This window comes from Homarus americanus, unplaced genomic scaffold (assembly GCF_018991925.1).
Source record: "Homarus americanus isolate GMGI-L3 unplaced genomic scaffold, GMGI_Hamer_2.0 scaffold4060, whole genome shotgun sequence".
In the NCBI taxonomy this organism is placed as follows: Eukaryota; Metazoa; Arthropoda; class Malacostraca; order Decapoda; family Nephropidae; genus Homarus; species Homarus americanus.
The window spans coordinates 10,798,439-10,817,746 of NW_024746161.1; the positions used below are offsets into that span (position 1 = coordinate 10,798,439).

At 43.6% G+C, this 19,308-nt stretch overlaps 2 protein-coding genes across 2 annotated transcripts; both read left to right on the plus strand.

The window, feature by feature from the left end:
• The first annotated feature begins 843 nt into the window (after nt 1–843).
• LOC121879005 (phosphoenolpyruvate carboxykinase, cytosolic [GTP]-like) lies at nt 844–3,737 on the plus strand. The gene is made up of 3 exons (XM_042385456.1): nt 844–995; nt 1,273–1,393; nt 1,531–3,737. The coding sequence occupies exons 1-3, from the start codon at nt 946–948 to the stop codon at nt 3,331–3,333; spliced, it is 1,974 nt and encodes a 657-aa protein (XP_042241390.1). The 5' UTR covers nt 844–945; the 3' UTR covers nt 3,334–3,737.
• A 4,593-nt stretch (nt 3,738–8,330) lies between these two features.
• Nucleotides 8,331–11,188, plus strand: LOC121879006 (phosphoenolpyruvate carboxykinase, cytosolic [GTP]-like). The gene is made up of 3 exons (XM_042385457.1): nt 8,331–8,486; nt 8,713–8,833; nt 8,971–11,188. The coding sequence occupies exons 1-3, from the start codon at nt 8,437–8,439 to the stop codon at nt 10,771–10,773; spliced, it is 1,974 nt and encodes a 657-aa protein (XP_042241391.1). The 5' UTR covers nt 8,331–8,436; the 3' UTR covers nt 10,774–11,188.
• Nucleotides 11,189–19,308: the final 8,120 nt, after the last annotated feature.

Genomic DNA, 19,308 nt, shown 5'->3' on the forward strand with positions numbered 1-19,308 from the left:
TCGATATGCTTGCTGAACTGTATATACTAGCAGTGTCTACAGTATATACTGTCTATGATGAAACAATTGTAAACTTGTATGACGATGAGAGTGAGAAGGTTCACCTGGGTCTCTTGGCTCTCATATCTCTTTATCAGTAGTAAGTACTCACTGTAGAGACGCAGCAATGCTGGTGAGTGTCCAATGTTGTCCACGATATCAGGAAGTGGAGGGCACCCTGGGGGGCACTCGTGTGGGGCAGTGACTACGCGCCTCTCTCCAGAGAGAATAGTGGTGTCAATGGTCACTCACTGGGTACTGCTTTGTAATTGTCCATTCATGCTGAACTGTCAACGTAATCTGAAAAGCGAAAAGAATACTATATGATGCGTTATATGTGTGAGAACATCTTTCCTGTTACCCATGCAGTATGTTCAAGGAAAGAGAATGTTTCAAAGACTAATTGTTCTTCACGTACACACGCCTAAATTTACGTTCAGGTAAGAATTATCCGAAACATTTAATTTACAAGCAAAACTCAATATGATGGAGCGTTTCCCAACTATCCGACTATAACCAACAAACCGATGAGACGCTTAGTTGGACTGTATACACAAATAGCATAGAATTTCGATAATATTTATTGTAAGGCTTTGATACTGTCAGTGTATTTTATGTATACGTCATAAACAAAAGAAATCAAACCTCTTAAAAGCTGAAAATAGATTATCACTGATTTAGTCTACTTATAGAGCTCCTAGTTGGCCAGAGGACGGAGCATATCTCGAAGTCCATAGTTCAAGTGTGACGTCAGAGGGCGGGGCGGGTCGCCCGGTGGAGACCAATATAAAGCGCAGGCAGCGGTGTGTGTGTTACTCCACCTCCAAGAGTCAAGTGAAGCAGACCAGGAATGGTCAACGTTAAGTAACCATCTAATCACTATCACCACCAACAACCATCGTCAACATGGTGTTTTCCACTAATAACTCTGCCAACAACAACATGAACCAGCCCAGGTGGGTCCCATTACCTACTGTCTACCATTAAAATAGTTATCTCAGCTTCAATTGATTGTATGAGTTGTCATTTATGAACGGATTGGCTTATTACATTTATCAGTGTATCAGACTTTCATCTTTATCTTATAGCCGTAGTATCATGAGTAATAGTTATCAATAGTTTCCATATACACGAATAGTCTTGTCTGTGACAGGAGCATTAAGCTGATTGTTCTTCACGACTTACAATTGTGTCTCATAGTGGTGGTGACTGAGAATATTGTACTTCCTCCAGACTGAGCAGTGTGCTGGCAGAGGCCTCCAGGGTCGCCTCTGAGGCAGCCAAGAAGAACCTCGACTTCCAGAGTCGCAGCCTCACTGTCATCCATGGCAAACTCTCCGACCTCAAGCCCAAGGTCAGTCTCAACAGCTTTACCTTCTCTTTGCACTGTATACATTATTGTTAGAATTTACTCTTGAATATATTAGCCTAAAAGCAATATACGTTCGCTTACTAAGCACCATACAGTAATGTTCGTATTTTTGTCAACAGGTACGGACGTTCGTGGAGGAGAGCGCCAGACTGTGTCGACCCGAGAACGTACACATCTGTGATGGCAGCGAACGTGAACTGCGCCACCTGTTGAACGTGATGCAACAAGCGGGCATGATCGAGCATCTGCCCAAGTACAAGAACTGTTGGTTGGCTCGCACTGACCCCGGAGATGTTGCTCGCGTGGAAAGCAAAACGTTCATTGTGACCAAACACCGCAGAGACACCATCCCTACCCCTAAGGAAGGCGTCAAGGGCCTTCTGGGCAACTGGATGTCTTATGAGGATCTGAAAAGCGCCGTCCAGGAACGTTTCCCGGGCTGTATGTCTGGCAGGACCATGTATGTCGTGCCTTACTCCATGGGACCCGTAGGTTCTCCGCTCTCCAAGATCGGCGTTGAGGTCACAGACTCTCCCTATGTTGTGGCCTCTATGCGCACCATGACGCGGATGGGCGGTAAGGTGCTGGAAACTCTGGATCAAGAAGATTTCGTCAAGTGCCTTCACTCAGTTGGTTGTCCACTGCCCCTCAAGAAGACTCTTGTTAACAACTGGCCCTGTGACCCCGCCCGAACCATCGTCACCCACGTCCCCGACACTAACGAGATCGTTTCCTTTGGCTCGGGTTACGGAGGCAACTCGTTATTGGGCAAAAAGTGTTTTGCTCTGCGCATTGGCTCCAACATTGCCAGACGTGAAGGTTGGTTGGCTGAACACATGCTCATCCTGGGCATCACCAACCCTGAGGGCATCAAGAAGTACATTGCTGCAGCTTTCCCCTCTGCCTGTGGCAAGACCAACTTGGCTATGATGACACCTTCTCTGCCCGGCTACAAAGTAGAGTGCGTGGGTGATGACATCGCATGGATGAAATTTGACGAGGATGGCGTCTTGCGTGCCATCAACCCTGAGAACGGGTTCTTCGGCGTGGCTCCCGGCACCTCCATGCACACTAATCCTGTGGCCATGAAGACGGTTCTCTCCAACACAATCTTCACCAATGTTGCCAAGACGAGTGATGGAGGTGTGTTCTGGGAGGGCCTGGAGAAGGAGATTGACAACGACGTCACCATCACATCTTGGCTGGGAGATACAAATTGGAGTAAAGAATCTGGCAAGCCAGCCGCTCACCCTAACTCCAGATTCTGCACCCCAGCCGGCCAGTGTCCCATCATTGACCCCGCCTGGGAAGATCCTAAGGGCGTACCCATCTCTGCCATTCTCTTCGGTGGAAGACGTCCTCAAGGTGTGCCCTTGGTGTACGAGGCCTTCAACTGGAAGCACGGCGTCATGGTGGGAGGAAGCATGAGATCCGAGGCGACGGCAGCAGCTGAACACAAGGGTAAGGTCATCATGCACGACCCCTTCGCCATGAGACCATTCTTCGGTTACAACTTCGGTCACTACCTTCAACACTGGCTGAGTATGGAGACCCGCACAGACAAGCCTCTTCCCAAGATCTTCCACGTCAACTGGTTCCGCAAGAGCGAAAAGGGACGCTTCATCTGGCCAGGTTTCGGGGACAATGTGCGCGTCTTGGACTGGATCCTGAAGCGTGTTGACGGTGAGGACGTGGCAGAAGAGAGCGCCGTAGGACTCCTGCCAAAGGCGTCCTCCATCAACATGGATGGCCTGGAGCACGAGAACGTTGATATGGATGAGCTGTTCAGCCTTCCTAAGGAGTTCTGGGAACAGGAAGTGCGCGACATCGCAAAGTACTTTGACGAACAAGTTGGCGACGAACTGCCTAACGAGGTGCGGGAACAACTCAAGATGTTGGGGAAGAGAATCGAGAAGTCTTAAAGTTTAATACATAAAGGCTCTTTGCCGCGGTAACACAAAGCTGTGAGCTGTTGTGTGTAATATCTGAAGCTATGACAATACAGATGGGGTGTGGTATCCTATCTCTGGTGGAAACATTCATTATCATTTAACTCAAGACAATATTGTTTTCATAAAACTCATCATCAAGAATCTATAACTCCTAAAAGAAAATTATTATCTATCACTGTCAGTTTCATCAAGATATTCATTCATACAATTCTTCACTACACATTCTTCACATTATCATCTGTCAATGAACAAATGTAATTGGTTATTGTAATGCTGTGCAGTACAATATTTTACGTGGAGTTTACCGCGTTGTTTTTAGATACGTTATCGTGTTATTACTTTATATTATAATAAATATATATTTTTTCTATGAACTCAAAAATTTGATTACTTGTCCTCTTATAAACTATAAACAGACGTGGGTGAGCTCTCAGTTAACAGTCTTTCGTCTGTATTTCACTTGTCCACTCAGGAAGTGAACCACTAGTTACCATAACTTTTGACTTCAATGGCAACACCAAGAAACTTTCAAGGTGGAAGTACAATAACAAAGGGAGCGTCTTACAGTGTCATGCAAAATGCAAGTGACAATATCTATATTATGTGAACCATAATTCCATAATCAAATAAATACAACCGTTTTTACAGCGTGTCTACTTCCTCAGAGCAACACGAGCACATGCCTTAAGGATATGGCGTAAACAATTAAATTCGCTCATTCCCAAACTCCTTTTTCCACGGAACAACCACCGATAATACGGTTATTCTACAACTACTGTCTCACACCAGGTACAGATGCGGAAATGTGTTCCTAAGCCCCTCGTAGTAGCCCGTGTCATCAAACAGCAACGTCGCAGTAGTAGTATCACTGTTTATGAATGAATGGGTATTGGTGGTGTAATGGCCCCGACAGTAGAAATAGAAAGCCAGCCAAGTACCATTACCACTTGACAGGTTCCTGGGTGACTTTTCTACCCGCTGTAATAAGTCTTGAGGATTCCCCTCCATTTGTCTTTTGTTCCTTGCAACACCTTCCGAGTTCAGCCTCCAGTTGCCAGGTGTCCCCTACACCCTCCTAGGTCACCCTTAATTTACCTGGTGTCCCCTAATACACCCTCCTAGGTCACTCTCCAGTTGCCAGGTATCCGATAATACACCCTCGTAGGTCACCTTTCATTTGCCAGGTGTCCCGTACTACACTCTCCTTGGTCCCCCTCCAGTTGCCAGGCGCTCCGTTGCCCTCGACAACAGTTGTGCTAAGCATAAGTAACAGGCATGGTGGGTGACGTCACTGGGCCGCAGGGCAGTTGCTGGGTCAGGCTCCACCACCTCTGCCTCGCTCTTCATAATGGTTTCTACTTTGCTCAGTCTTTGTTAAACTACTGCTTCTTTAAAATTATTTATTTATTGATAGTTTAATGGTAATACTTTTATAACATTTCCTGTTATCGGATATCACTTGAATATTTATTCTGATATTTGTGTAGGGAAATTTTTATTTGGTAATAGTGTAGTTTGTTGGATGAATCATCACAGTTTTAAGCGTCTCGTGTAAGACAATGTATCCCTGCACCTGGCCACCTACAGCAGGGCCCACGCACACCGTCCGCCACGCCCATATGCCCGCACTACAGGTTCCCACATATCTAACCTGTAGCTGGTCTTGTGTTTAAATCCCTCTCTTCAGTCATCGTAACCATCAGATCCCAGTGTTAAAGGAAAATAGTCCTTCACGAATAAATATCAAACTATTCCCCTGGGTATTGAGTGTCACATAGGCTGGCCACGCCCCCAGGGTATAGTCGCCCTTCACAGTATGTACAGCAAAAGGGCCCAGACACGGTAATGCTGTACTGGCAAGGCGGCGCCGAGACGTCAGATAGAGCGGGGAGGGGTGAGGGTGGGGGGAGGCTTGGGATAGGGGGGGGGGGCGGTCAGACGTTCTGTTACTGGAGAGTTCATCCCCTGTCTCGTCCCTACGGTACCTAGCCAGGATAGGACTATGAGATTACGTCCCATTTACATAGAATAAAATAGGATAACTCTCCCCTTTTGAATTTATTTTAATTTTTATATTAAAAATTACAAACAGATTTCTCTCCAACAACTGATAATGATATTGAAACAGTTTTTTTAGTCAGAGAAATACAGATACAGAGTCGATAATAATAATAATATTGACGTGGACGAAGGTTAATTAATTTTGGCTATTTTAGCGGCTCGGTCTTTCTAAAATTAAGACATATTCTAATGATTGTGGAGCTAAATAACAAGCGATGCTCATCCTCAGTTCGTCAATCGGTTTCGTAATCCTGAGGTGACAAACAACTTTTATTACACAAAATCTTATACACCGTAGCTATGGAGTGTGAGGAAAGTACACAATTACCGTCTACATAATACAATACTATAAAGTTAAACAGCCAGTCAAACTCAAACATGACCTAATATATAATTTGGAGATCACTATTGGTGTCATCTTACACAAATAATGACAGACCCTGTAAAATTAGCTTATAACGACAACTATAAATAGTGAAAGTTCTGTACCAACTTCGCTACTTTATATCAACTCGAACACTGTAAACATAAGTCACTCAACAATAATTCCGTAATTGTTCTCACCTTTAGAAGTTCCAGATAACCTTACAAGACCAAAGATTCTTGTGAGTTAAATTTATCATTTCGAAGAGAAGAAAAGTGCGTGTGTACAATAACAAGGACGTGGAGTGAAAGGGTCATGTGAGTGTACTATCAGTATGTCTATGGGTGGCTGATGCCGTGTTTCCTTTGGGGAGAGAGCATGCAAAAGGAAGTTCCAAGTCCTCATTATCACTGACCCAACACTCACGCTTCAGACTGGCTAAAATGTTGTAGTCTTGAGCGGTTGAGTGGCATGGTCCCTGCAAGTGTCTTCTCCGTCTTCTGTACGTTGATTTATTTATTTATTTATTTTATTATTAGAGGGAGAAATAAGACTTGTGGACTTAGCTTAATAATAACACCATTGGAAAACTTTAGTGTTTCGTCATCCTAAAAATACTCACCTACAGGTCTGCCAATGTTTCTTTTTTTTTATTCAGAAGCACCAAGGTGACCTGACCCAGAGGAAAAATCTGTACACATCAACCCGTGGTACACCTACTCCCCCCCTCCCTAGATTAATTATTAAAAAGAGGAACTTTGTAGTAAGTTTGCATCACTACAGGAGTGAAACTCTTTGTTAATATGGTAGACACCGTCGTGACTGACTTTACAACGTGTTGCCTCAATGTTTTGTGCTCAATATAGAAATATGTGTTGAGTGAACTGAGTAGTGTGATATATAGCGTCACATGAGCAAGGTAGGCGTCAGGCGGGATAGAAAGCTGAAACTCGAGACAATGAATCGGCCCACCTAGTCACCTCAGCCAGGTGGATGATGCAACAGTCGTATCAGTGAGGGGGTCGCCCCGGGAGGCCAACGTGTGGGGTAGAGATGTGGTGCTGGGGGCGTCGCGTCAGGGTACACAGTGGTGCCAACCTCCCTTCACACAATTAGAAAAGGGGAAAGAACGCCCGCGCACTAACAAAGAGATACTGTTAACCATTTTTGCTGTTTGAACGTGGAAGTGAGTCTCATAAACCCAATGGCACATTATTTTGGGCCACTTTCACCGACACACAAGACGGTAATGTGGCCAGCACTTCCCCAACACTAAATTCACAAGAGTCGGTGCAGCGAAGAATGACGAAAATGATTCCGGGACTTAGAAACCTTCCATATCAGGATAGGTTAAAGAAACTAAATTTGCATTCCCTAGAAAGACGAAGAGTGCGGGGAGATATGATAGAAGTATTTAAGTGGGTGAAAGGAATCAATGAAGGGGATATAGGTAAAGTTCTTATAATATCCGAGCAGGATAAGACTCGGAGCAACGGATTTAAGTTGGATAAGTTTAGGTTTAGGAGGGAGATAGGAAGGAACTGGTTCACAAATAGCGTGGTGGACGAGTGGAACAAGCTTAGCAACTTTGTAGTAAGTGCTGGAACTCTGGAAAGTTTTAAAAGGAGGCTAGATAGATTCATGGATGATAGAGAGTGGTAGTAACTCTCGACAGGAGCTGCCATGCACAGGCCAACCGGCCTATTGCAGATTCCTTATTTTCTTATGTTCGTATGTTCTTAAATTTACGTACTGTACCACTTCCTAGCGGGAAAAACAAGCGACCCCAAACACGTGAGGCGAGCATAGTATCCACTACCCCGGACACTCACCCACGCGCTGGTCGACGATAACCCTCTTAGTTGAATAAAATAGTGTAGCGTTAGGCAAATACAATGTTAAAAGTGGCGTCCCTGTAGTGAAGGGGTTAGTGGAGATAGTAGACTAACATAATACTTCATTCCCATCTGAGTACCATTCTCACACTTATTGGAATTAGGTCTAAGTACGAAAATCTTGAAGAAAATATACCGCCATTAAGGATACAAACCCCAAAAACATCTACCTTAAATTCATTAATACCATAATGTACGTTCACTGTCTCCTGTTAAGCTAAATTTCGCCAATGTTCCCTTAGCAACTGTTGTAACTAACCTTGTGTGTCAGCCCATGAAAGTGTGGTGGCTTATCTGGGTGCCAACCAATCACATCTCAGCTCACTAGGGGCACGGCTCTCGTTAGCCAATCATCATCTTCTACCACCAGTGACGTACGAATTATATATCTGCACCTTGTTTTTAATATTAATAATTTGATATTGATAATACGGTAGGTCTAAAAATGTACCAAGCGTTCAGTAAAGTATCCATTCCATATCATTAAAATCATATATTACTGAATACGTCTGATAATACAGTTCCTATTTTGTTTAAAAGACAACATACCGTCAGCTGTCCGGCATCCAAGTTCTCAGTTCAAAGTGTGCTATGACATCAGAGGGCGAAGCAAGTCGCCCGGTGGAGGCCAATATAAGGCGCGGGCAGCAGTGTGCATGTTACTCCACCTCCAAGAGTCAAGTGAAGCAGACTAGGAATGGTCATAGCTGAGTAACCATCTAATCACTATCACCACCAACAAACATCGTCAACATGGTGCTATCCACTAACAACTCTGCCAACAACATCATGAACCAGCCCAGGTGGGTCCCATTACCTACTGTCTACCATTAGTTATCTCAGATTCAATTGATCGTATTAGTTGTAATTTATGAACGGATTGGCTTATTACACTTGTGTCTCAAACGTCCATCTTTATCTTACAGCCGTAGTCTCATGAGTAATATTTATCATTAGTTTCGATTGTTCTTCACGACTTACAATAGTGTGTCATAGTGGTGGTGACTGAGAATATTGTACTTCCTCCAGACTGAGCAGTGTGCTGGCAGAGGCCTCCAGGGTCGCCTCTGAGGCAGCCAAGAAGAACCTCGACTTCCAGAGTCGCAGCCTCACTGTCATCCATGGCAAACTCTCCGACCTCAAGCCCAAGGTCAGTCTCAACAGCTTTACCTTCTCTTTGTACTGTATACATTATTGTTAGAATTTACTCTTGAATATATTAGCCTAAAAGCAATATACGTTCGCTTACTAAGCACCATACAGTAATGTTCGTATTTTTGTCAACAGGTACGGACGTTCGTGGAGGAGAGCGCCAGACTGTGTCGACCCGAGAACGTACACATCTGTGATGGCAGCGAACGTGAACTGCGCCACCTGTTGAACGTGATGCAACAAGCGGGCATGATCGAGCATCTGCCCAAGTACAAGAACTGTTGGTTGGCTCGCACTGACCCCGGAGATGTTGCTCGCGTGGAAAGCAAAACGTTCATTGTGACCAAACACCGCAGAGACACCATCCCTACCCCTAAGGAAGGCGTCAAGGGCCTTCTGGGCAACTGGATGTCTTATGAGGATCTGAAAAGCGCCGTCCAGGAACGTTTCCCGGGCTGTATGTCTGGCAGGACCATGTATGTCGTGCCTTACTCCATGGGACCCGTAGGTTCTCCGCTCTCCAAGATCGGCGTTGAGGTCACAGACTCTCCCTATGTTGTGGCCTCTATGCGCACCATGACGCGGATGGGCGGTAAGGTGCTGGAAACTCTGGATCAAGAAGATTTCGTCAAGTGCCTTCACTCAGTTGGTTGTCCACTGCCCCTCAAGAAGACTCTTGTCAACAACTGGCCCTGTGACCCCGCACGAACCATCGTCACCCACGTCCCCGACACTAACGAGATCGTTTCCTTTGGATCAGGTTACGGAGGCAACTCGTTATTGGGCAAAAAGTGCTTTGCTCTGCGCATTGGCTCCAACATTGCCAGACGTGAAGGTTGGTTGGCTGAACACATGCTCATCCTGGGCATCACCAACCCTGAGGGCATCAAGAAGTACATTGCTGCAGCTTTCCCCTCTGCCTGCGGCAAGACCAACTTGGCTATGATGACACCTTCTCTGCCCGGCTACAAAGTAGAGTGCGTGGGTGATGACATCGCATGGATGAAATTTGACGAGGATGGCGTCTTGCGTGCCATCAACCCTGAGAATGGTTTCTTCGGCGTGGCTCCCGGCACCTCCATGCACACTAATCCTGTGGCCATGAAGACGGTTCTCTCCAACACAATCTTCACCAATGTTGCCAAGACGAGTGATGGAGGTGTGTTCTGGGAGGGCCTGGAGAAGGAGATTGACAACGACGTCACCATCACATCTTGGCTGGGAGATACAAATTGGAGTAAAGAATCTGGCAAGCCAGCCGCTCACCCTAACTCCAGATTCTGCACCCCAGCCGGCCAGTGTCCCATCATTGACCCCGCCTGGGAAGATCCTAAGGGCGTACCCATCTCTGCCATTCTCTTCGGTGGAAGACGTCCTCAAGGTGTGCCCTTGGTGTACGAGGCCTTCAACTGGAAGCACGGCGTCATGGTGGGAGGAAGCATGAGATCCGAGGCGACGGCAGCAGCTGAACACAAGGGTAAGGTCATCATGCACGACCCCTTCGCCATGAGACCATTCTTCGGTTACAACTTCGGCCACTACCTTCAACACTGGCTGAGTATGGAGACCCGCACAGACAAGCCTCTTCCCAAGATCTTCCACGTCAACTGGTTCCGCAAGAGCGAAAAGGGACGCTTCATCTGGCCAGGTTTCGGGGACAATGTGCGCGTCTTGGACTGGATCCTGAAGCGTGTTGACGGTGAGGACGTGGCAGAAGAGAGCGCCGTAGGACTCCTGCCAAAGGCGTCCTCCATCAACATGGATGGCCTGGAACACGAGAACGTTGATATGGATGAGCTGTTCAGCCTTCCTAAGGAGTTCTGGGAGCAGGAAGTGCGCGACATCGCTAAGTACTTTGACGAACAAGTTGGCGACGATGTGCCTAACGAGGTGCGGGAACAACTCAAGATGCTGGAGAAGAGAATCGAGAAGTCTTAGATGTGTGAGAGTTTTCATTGCAGGCAACAAGGAATGGTTACCTGTTATAGCGTACATAAGAAGCAATGACAATACTGATGGGGTATGATATCCCATCTCATATGATTGCATTTTTGATCACCGTTTCATTGTTTACATGTCATAAAAGTTCTCCAAATCCCCTCATCCACAAAATATCATATTATATCCCATACACTTTCATTTACTACTTCCAATTGTCATCTTCATATATTGGTTTTCATAGTTTTTATTTGTACATTTCACCACACTATGCATCTGAATGATAATTTCTTTGTTTTGTAATGCTGTGTATGTCAATGTTTTACGTGAATTGATGTTACATGCTTTTGCACAAGTGATCATGTGGTTACTCTATTGTAAAGCAAATACATATTTTATTTTTCTATGAACCTAATATTTGTTTACGTGTCCTACTATAAACAACGATAGAGGGTGTCGTGAGACGTAAACAAGAAACCTGGCTGTCACTTGAGGTACTGTCTGCTTGACCTCACTGATGTCAACTTAAAACAAAAGCTGCTTTAACTTGTGTGGAGTCTGACAGCGAGAAAATATATCAGTGTTATAAAAGATTTGATATACTTTATTCTTATTAGAGGGAGGGAGAGTGTTGACTGCTCTCCCTACAGTCCTTTACTTCCTGTTATCAACATGCCCAGTAGGGGGGTCCACTCACCCCCATAGTCTGGAGGTTCCACGTATAATACTTTAAATTATTATTGACTTCGGTCGGGGATTTTGGTGATGCAGCGGTAGCACGCTTAGTTATCGCTTAGTATTGTGTTCCGAATTCAATCCCCGGCCCGGGACATAGGTGAGGGTGTCATCCAGTGTTACAATCCCAAACTTAAAGATATTTTCTCCGGTTTCCTAGTGTACTAACACGGGACAACAAAGGTCATACAGTAGCTGCCCTCTCACTGCCCCGGGTTACTCTCCAGTTATTAGGCTCCCTGCTGCCCTCTGACACACACCTCAAGCAGGATCTGTATCCAGTAGTAACCAGTGCGTGCGGTGGTGACGTCAGGGGGCTACAGTGCAGTTGCTGGGCCCGCCGCTCTACCTCAATTCCCCCACAAGCCGCTGCTCGCCACTGTACTGTTTCCTGGAGTCTTTTACGTCTGTGAATTTGTATTAAGGTTCTTTATCTCCATAAATTCATTTACCCTGCACTCTTAAAATATTGATCTATATATTTTGTTAACTGCTTTTAAAATTTGATAAATCACCGAACCTATAATGTTATTTCTAACTCACTTCTTGTTCCTCTTGCTCACTGCAGAAAATATCGCTCAGTACCTGCCATAAAGCTTTGTAAGCATTAAAGAAGAACAAAGAAGGCAGTAAGTTGTGCCTCCTGCTTACAGGTCTCCTGCACCAGCAACACCTTGGTAGTCTTGCTGAACAAATAACACCTTCATACAAAAGTCACCATATATAACATTATGAACAATATATGAACAACTAAAAGCTATCAACATAGATGATCTTCAGTTAAGTGAGTGGCACAAGGTTTCTCTGCACCAAGGCACTGCACCTACAGCCATAGGACAAGAGGTACAGGAGGAGAGAAAGAAGCAGGGAGGTAGATAAGGAGGAAGAGAGGGGGGGGGTTAAGAAGGAGGTTGAGAAGAAGGGAACTACCCAGGTGTTATAGGTACAGTTATGGATTCACCCAATTTTGTCAATATCTCTAGATACCTGTTGCCCCGCAGCTCAATACTGTCTCTGACCTCACAAGATCTCGTGAGGCCATGACAATTGTGTCTCGTGAGGTCATGACAGTTGTGTCTCGTGAGGTCATGACAGTTGTGTCTCGTGAGGTCATCAAAAAGATTGACACAGTGTTGCCAATATTACTTAACACACTTTATGCTTGGCGGGAAGGTCTTGTTATGTATCAAGTTCATCACATCAAGGAAGGTGTCACCAAAGACTGGTTAAGTTTGGTACAGTTTAATATCGTAATATCACATCAATTCAGTAGATCACTTGATTTACTGAACACTATAGGCAGATAAACTATTAATATGCTCCTATGTGGTTTATATTCGTAAATAAATGCCTTATATATGTCACACTAAATAAGGTAAATTGTTCCTATTAAATCCTATAACACAATGGATTTTTTTTTCAAAGTTGGAGTAACGTTTTGTTCTGTTTCATTTATGACGTCGTTTGCTGTCATACCAAAACCAAACTAATATTTTGTACTGTAGTTAGGTAAGGTCAGTTTAGGTTAGGTTGGGTGAGGTGATGTTAGGTTAGGTTTAGTTCACTTTGGTTAGGTTAAGTTAGGGAATAGGTTAGGTTGGGTTTTGTTTGGTTAAGTTAGGTTAAGTTAGGATGTGTTTGCTTAGGTTATGTTAAATTGGGTTAGATTAGGCTAGTTTAAGTTAGATTCGGATGGTTTGTATTAGGTTAGCTAAATTAGGATTGGTTAGGTTAGGATGTGTTAGATTAGATAAAGTTATGTTACATTTGGTTAGTTTAAGTTAGATTGGTGTAGGTGGGGTCAGGTCAGGTTAGTTTAGTTTTAATTTTTAGACGAAAATATATTTGACAACTATCGGTCTTTCACAACTAAACCTCACCTAACCCAACCTAACCTGGTAAGATCAGTTTGTTTATGTTGTGATAGAAACGACGTCTTAAATGAAACAGGGCAAATTATTATATACCAAGAATGAACTCCTTTCCATTAACTTGTAGCAACAATACTAAGAGATCTTCCTATTTACAACACATAGTTAACTTATCTGTCTACGAGATGGTAAACATTATTAAGGTTCCTCTCTATTGTACTAGAATTTGAATCTGATGGCAACGCATATTAACATTTCAGTACACTGGATGGTAACACATTATTAACATTTCTCTCCAGTAGATGGTCTCACACACACACACACACACACACACACACACACACACACACACACACACACACAAACAGACACACGTCATAACCAGCTTCTTTGGCCATCGTTAACCGAACTTATGTTTATTTGGTGCCTTTCGTGTAACCTATGTACATTAAGTCACAAAGGAGCCAAACTATTTCTTGGACTCTGCAACGTTGAACACCTGGACGCTACCTTCATATGGGACGAAAACACAGCCAATATGCCAAGTGTGGGTCCCATAACACTTCCATTTCTTCTTGATACCCTTTCGTTTCTTCTTGATACCCTTTCGTTTCTTCTTGATACCCTTTCGTTTCTTCTTGATACCCTTTCGTTTCTTCTTGATTCCCTTTCGTTTCTTCTTGATACCCTTTCGTTTCTTCTTGATACACACATTCTGCGTCTCAATCTTGCATCTCCCTGAACTCTTACTGTTTTCGGAGGGACCACAGGTAACACAACCGAACTGCGGTAGACTTATATCACCCACAGCCAGGGAATCGATTTGCTTCACTGGACATAATATATCATCGCTCCGTGAAATATCCTCGAAGTCCATGTCACCAATACTGTGTGGTCCTCTTGAGTGCGTAACGTCCACAAGTATGAAAAGCGTCGCCAGGATGACCAGGAAGGCGTCTGGACGTCTCATGGTGACAACACTGACTCCCTCCACCTTCCCTTCACCGACGAACAAGTGTAGTGGTTTCTAGTTTCCTCATTTAGAATCGTATTTCAGGTGCATGAATTTGCAAGTTTTTTGTCTTCAGGATTATCTTTACAAACGTATAATTAAATGTTATAGAAATATTTCAGTTTCGCCAGACGCTTAAAATAGCCTGAACATACCAATCTGACGCAAAATATACGCGTCTTTGGTGTAGGTGCTACATTCAAGCTCTAACCGCTACATCACGCCTCACTCTTATATATCCCCCACCCCGAATACGCCAAGTAGATCCCACAATCGAGAAAAAAAAAAAATAAAAATCAGGGGAGAGTACCAGACTGAGAGAAATCCCCAACGGGAAGCGTCCCTCTCCCCTCCCCCCTTCCTTTTCCACACTCACTGCCATGATGTATACAAACGCTCCACCATGACCGCCAATGCGGACGCCCCCTTGCACAACGTTCCCAGAGACCCGAATTTTTCGTGTACTTCTGAAGCCGATAAACACCCTCACAGATTTCTGTCTCTTTTAATCTTTAATTATTTATAGACTAGTGTAATTACTAGCCGAGTTTCGCACCTTAATATTATAACGTCAACATCAACGCTCTCTCCTCCAGTGATTCCTCCTTAGCGCAACATCTTACAAACGCATCACCTGCAGAATCCTGGTCGAAACTTTCCAACACGAGTTTCGGTTAGGATTTTCAGTGATTAGTACCATAAGTTTGTCCATTAACTGGAAATATGTGAACACTTGCGGCTGTTTCAAGTAATACACTAGACGAGCTCAGCCACAGTAGAGCTTCATATTTACGTGAAAAATCTTCCTTATCTCTCAAGCGTTCTAGTCCCGCGATTCAAATAACGTGAGGATGAATTCTCATAGGCCACACACCATAGTGTACAGGGTGTCTCATAGGTCACACACCATAATGTACAGGGTGTCTCATAGGTCACACACCATAGTGTACAGGGTGTCTCATAGGTCACACACCATAGTGTACAGGGTGTCTCATAGGTCACACACCATAGTGTACAGGGTGTCTCATAGGTCACACACCATAATGTACAGGGTGTCTCATAGGTCACCATAGTGTACAGGGTGTCTCATAGGTCACACACCATAGTGTACAGGGTGTCTCATAGGTCACACACCATAGTGTACAGGGTGTCTCATAGGTCACACACCAGTGTACAGGGTGTCTCATAGGTCACACACCATAGTGTACAGGGTGTCTCATAGGTCACACACCATAGTGTACAGGGTGTCTCATAGGTCACACACCATAGTGTACAGGGTGTCTCATAGGTCACACACCATAGTGTACAGGGTGTCTCATAGGTCACACACCATAGTGTACAGGGTGTCTCATAGGTCTCACACCATAGTGTACAGGGTGTCTCATAGGTCACACACACACCATAGTGTACAGGGTGTCTCATAGGTCTCACACCATAGTGTACAGGGTGTCTCATAGGTCACACACCATAATGTACAGGGTGTCTCATAGGTCTCACACCATAGTGTACAGGGTGTCTTATAGGTCACACACCATAGTGTACAGGGTGTCTCATAGGTCACACACCATAGTGTACAGGGTGTCTCATAGGTCACACACCATTGTGTATGAAACATCTTGTACTGTATAACTTAGAACTTTACAGACTCTGGTCTTGTCACCCACCAGCCAGTGTTTGTATACCTTTCCCTTAACACGAAACAGGTGACACGCCCAGTTGAGATACTGTACAGTCTTGGTGCATTTCTGAAGCCATATTTCTGCTGTAGTCTGACGATGCCAGTCCTTTGCTTTCAGGGACGGATTCAGGAATATCAAAAGGGGGGTCCAAGAAGTTGTAGGTGGGGGAACAAGACGAGGTAAGCGAGCCCAAGCAGCTGGGGTATTTGGGGGAACGGTGTGAGCCTCCCCCACAGATTTTTTTTTTTAATCAGACCAATATCATGGGCATTTTAAGGCCATGTACACTTGATATTAGATGATTTTCTGAGGTCAATAATAAATACTTTTTCATACAAAAACGCCTAAGTACAATACTGCATTAAAGAAAAAATATTAAAATATTCTGATGAAAATGGGGGTCCGGATACCCAGGATCCTCCCTTAGCTTTTCCATGGAATCAAGATTATTGCTAAGTGAATTACAACGCGTTTACTGCAAATTGAATCACTATACATTATGTTTCATAGAAAGTGAAGCTTAAAGCACGTAAAAAAAAAGATCCCGGAAAAAAGTCCCTCAGTAAAAGATATAAACCATTTTAATAAAGTTTGTAGAAGCTCTTGAGATAAGGGTAAGAAAGATTTCCGTCAGACAGCGACGAGTACCTCAGAGCAGTAGGAAATATTTGCTAAAAAACACACAAGAGCCCAAACATTGTATGTATGTATGTATTATGTATGTATGTATTATGTATGTATGTATGTATGTATTATGTATGTATGTATGTATGTGGGCGTGTGTAACCAATAAAGTAATGTGATCAACCCTACTGTAGTGTTACCTTACTTCCACTAACCTAACCTGACGGTGTTTCCTGTTTTTGTTACTTTGTTATATGATTTTTATTGAAGGAGAAAAACTGCCATGTTTGGTAGTGTCAAACTGGATGACAACCTTCTCACATCTGTCCCGGGACGTGTACTAAACTTAGGGTGCACTGAGAAAAGGTGTTCATAGTTCTCCCACTTGGAAACCCAATGCTTCACTACCCTGAGAACAGTAGATAAATATAGGAAAACTCTGACTCCAGGATCTCCCAACCTCATCTCTCTGAAAATAAGCATCCTATTGCTTTGTTGACTATCCTTGATCATACTATTGGTTGTATACATTCATGGTGTATGTATAGTCGCCAACTAAAGTCCTGTCGCCTCTCCTTCTGAACCACGAACCCTGAGATACAGACTCGTTACTCCCAAGCATTTTTGGACACAATAATGCATCAGTGTCTAATGCTTCAGGTTCACGAGTCTGAATCTCGGGGTTCGTGGAGCAGCAGGAGAGGCGATAAGCCTTTTTGTGGGTGACCGTTACTCATATACCTGCATTGATTATACATGCTAAAATTTATACCTGCATTGTCTACAGTATATATTGTACAGTACATGCTGAACTAATTGTGAACTTATTTGAAAATTCTACTGAATATCTATCTTTCTATCCCACTGCCTAATGCGGTGTCACTGATGTGCGTCTCGTGTTTAGCAGGCATGTGTGTTGTAAGGTGTCGGGCAGTAACTTAATGTGGTAAGGGATCTTTATAGACACGACTATAATGGATCTTATAATGTATTCCGTGTATTGATCCCAGATATCATGGCTTATATATATATATATATATTATCAACAGTAATCCTCGTTTATCATTCTGTTTGGTAGCAGCGCGTTTGTTGAACACACACACACACACTATAGCAATGATGGAGTGTGCTCTTTGGTAACAAGTTACGTTGGTCCCCTGTTCACATTAGTGTCACTTATCTTCAATACTTCTTGTCTTATCTGCAAGTTATGAACCTTCGTGCCTGACGTGTGTCCCCGGGAGCGTCAGTTATCATAGTGTTCCTCATATATACCACCGTAGTGACCCTTGAACCGCGGAATGTGTCAATGTACTATCATAGCTCTCTCTCTATTCTGAGTTATCTCAACCCGCACTTTTAACGTACATTGTTTGTATACGGTCCTGCACTGTCTAAGTGCATCGGAAATGCATATATAAAATACAGGAACTGCATACAAGGACTAACGAATCCGAAGTATTTAAGCATTTATAAACAGAATATTGCATCAGTGTCTACTGCTTTGGGTCGGGTTCACGAGTCTGAATCTCGGGGTTCGTGACTCAGGAGGAGAGGCGACAGGACCTTTGTGGGTGACTGTACTGTATAATTTAACCTAACCAGAGAAACAAGAAGTACCTGACAAAACCTACTATCCAGGGGATAACAAAACCTAACCTAAACTAACTTTACCTACCCAAAACTTACCTCAATTAACAGATGCAGGAGGATAAAGCGATGCTACTTGAAAGGAGGTGGTGCAGTATGGAGTTTGGAACATGAACCGCGCGAAATCGAGATCTCTTTTTCTTGGTGAGTGTCTGTGTCTTTTACTGCAATACCAAGCTTGGCGATCTTGACGATATAGACAGTCTGAATTACACTTTGGACACTACTGAACTAAGGAGAACACCACGAGACTTAAAAGACGTCAACAGCTGCGGCTTCGTTCTCAAACACTCATTGAATTTCACGCCAGTTCTCCAACGAGCTGCCTTAGCAGACATCTTCCCACTAATTCACTCACGTGTCATCGAGGCTTGTGCTGATTGGCTGAATTAGAAAAAAACAAATTGTATACCTGTGAATTTATACTTTCTGAAGTGAAATAAAAAAAGGAAAAATAACGCGAAAATTATAAATTTAGCCGAAAACACAATCTAATAAAACATTCTTAGTTTGTTGGGTGTATCTCCTTGTATCAATTGTGTTGAGTGTGAGCTGGTCAGTACCACCGTCGCTTTCTTCCACACAATCAATTTCATCCGTTTTCTATGTCTAAGAATATCGGCTATAACTTAATCCTTCTTCGTGTACTGTTTCTATCGTCTTTTTCCTTCTTTCAAGAGTAATAAAGAATGGTCACATTTATTTCTTCTTTTTTATCTAAACTACCTATCACTATTATTTTCAGTGATGATATGCAGAGTTGTCCAGCCATGTGTTTGTTTGTCAAATAACTGGAAGACTTCTCCAATAGGTGTTGTTGTTGGTTTGGGTCTCTCTTTCATAATATTTCTGCTCATAATTTTACCTAATGGATGTAAACGCTGCTTCGTGCTTTATTAAACTTCATTGACTTTTCATTATCTTGGCGTTAGTTATAGTATTCTTATTCAGGTTACTCTAATAA

Bases quoted from the DNA above. Each gene is read 5' to 3' on its own strand.
- LOC121879005 (XM_042385456.1), top strand. From the start codon at position 946: ATGGTGTTTTCCACTAATAACTCTGCCAACAACAACATGAACCAGCCC. The intron at 996-1,272 runs GTGGGTCCCATT...TACTTCCTCCAG, and splicing joins AACAACATGAACCAGCCCAG to ACTGAGCAGTGTGCTGGCAG. The intron at 1,394-1,530 runs GTCAGTCTCAAC...TTTTGTCAACAG, and splicing joins TCTCCGACCTCAAGCCCAAG to GTACGGACGTTCGTGGAGGA.
- LOC121879006 (XM_042385457.1), top strand. From the start codon at position 8,437: ATGGTGCTATCCACTAACAACTCTGCCAACAACATCATGAACCAGCCC. The intron at 8,487-8,712 runs GTGGGTCCCATT...TACTTCCTCCAG, and splicing joins AACATCATGAACCAGCCCAG to ACTGAGCAGTGTGCTGGCAG. The intron at 8,834-8,970 runs GTCAGTCTCAAC...TTTTGTCAACAG, and splicing joins TCTCCGACCTCAAGCCCAAG to GTACGGACGTTCGTGGAGGA.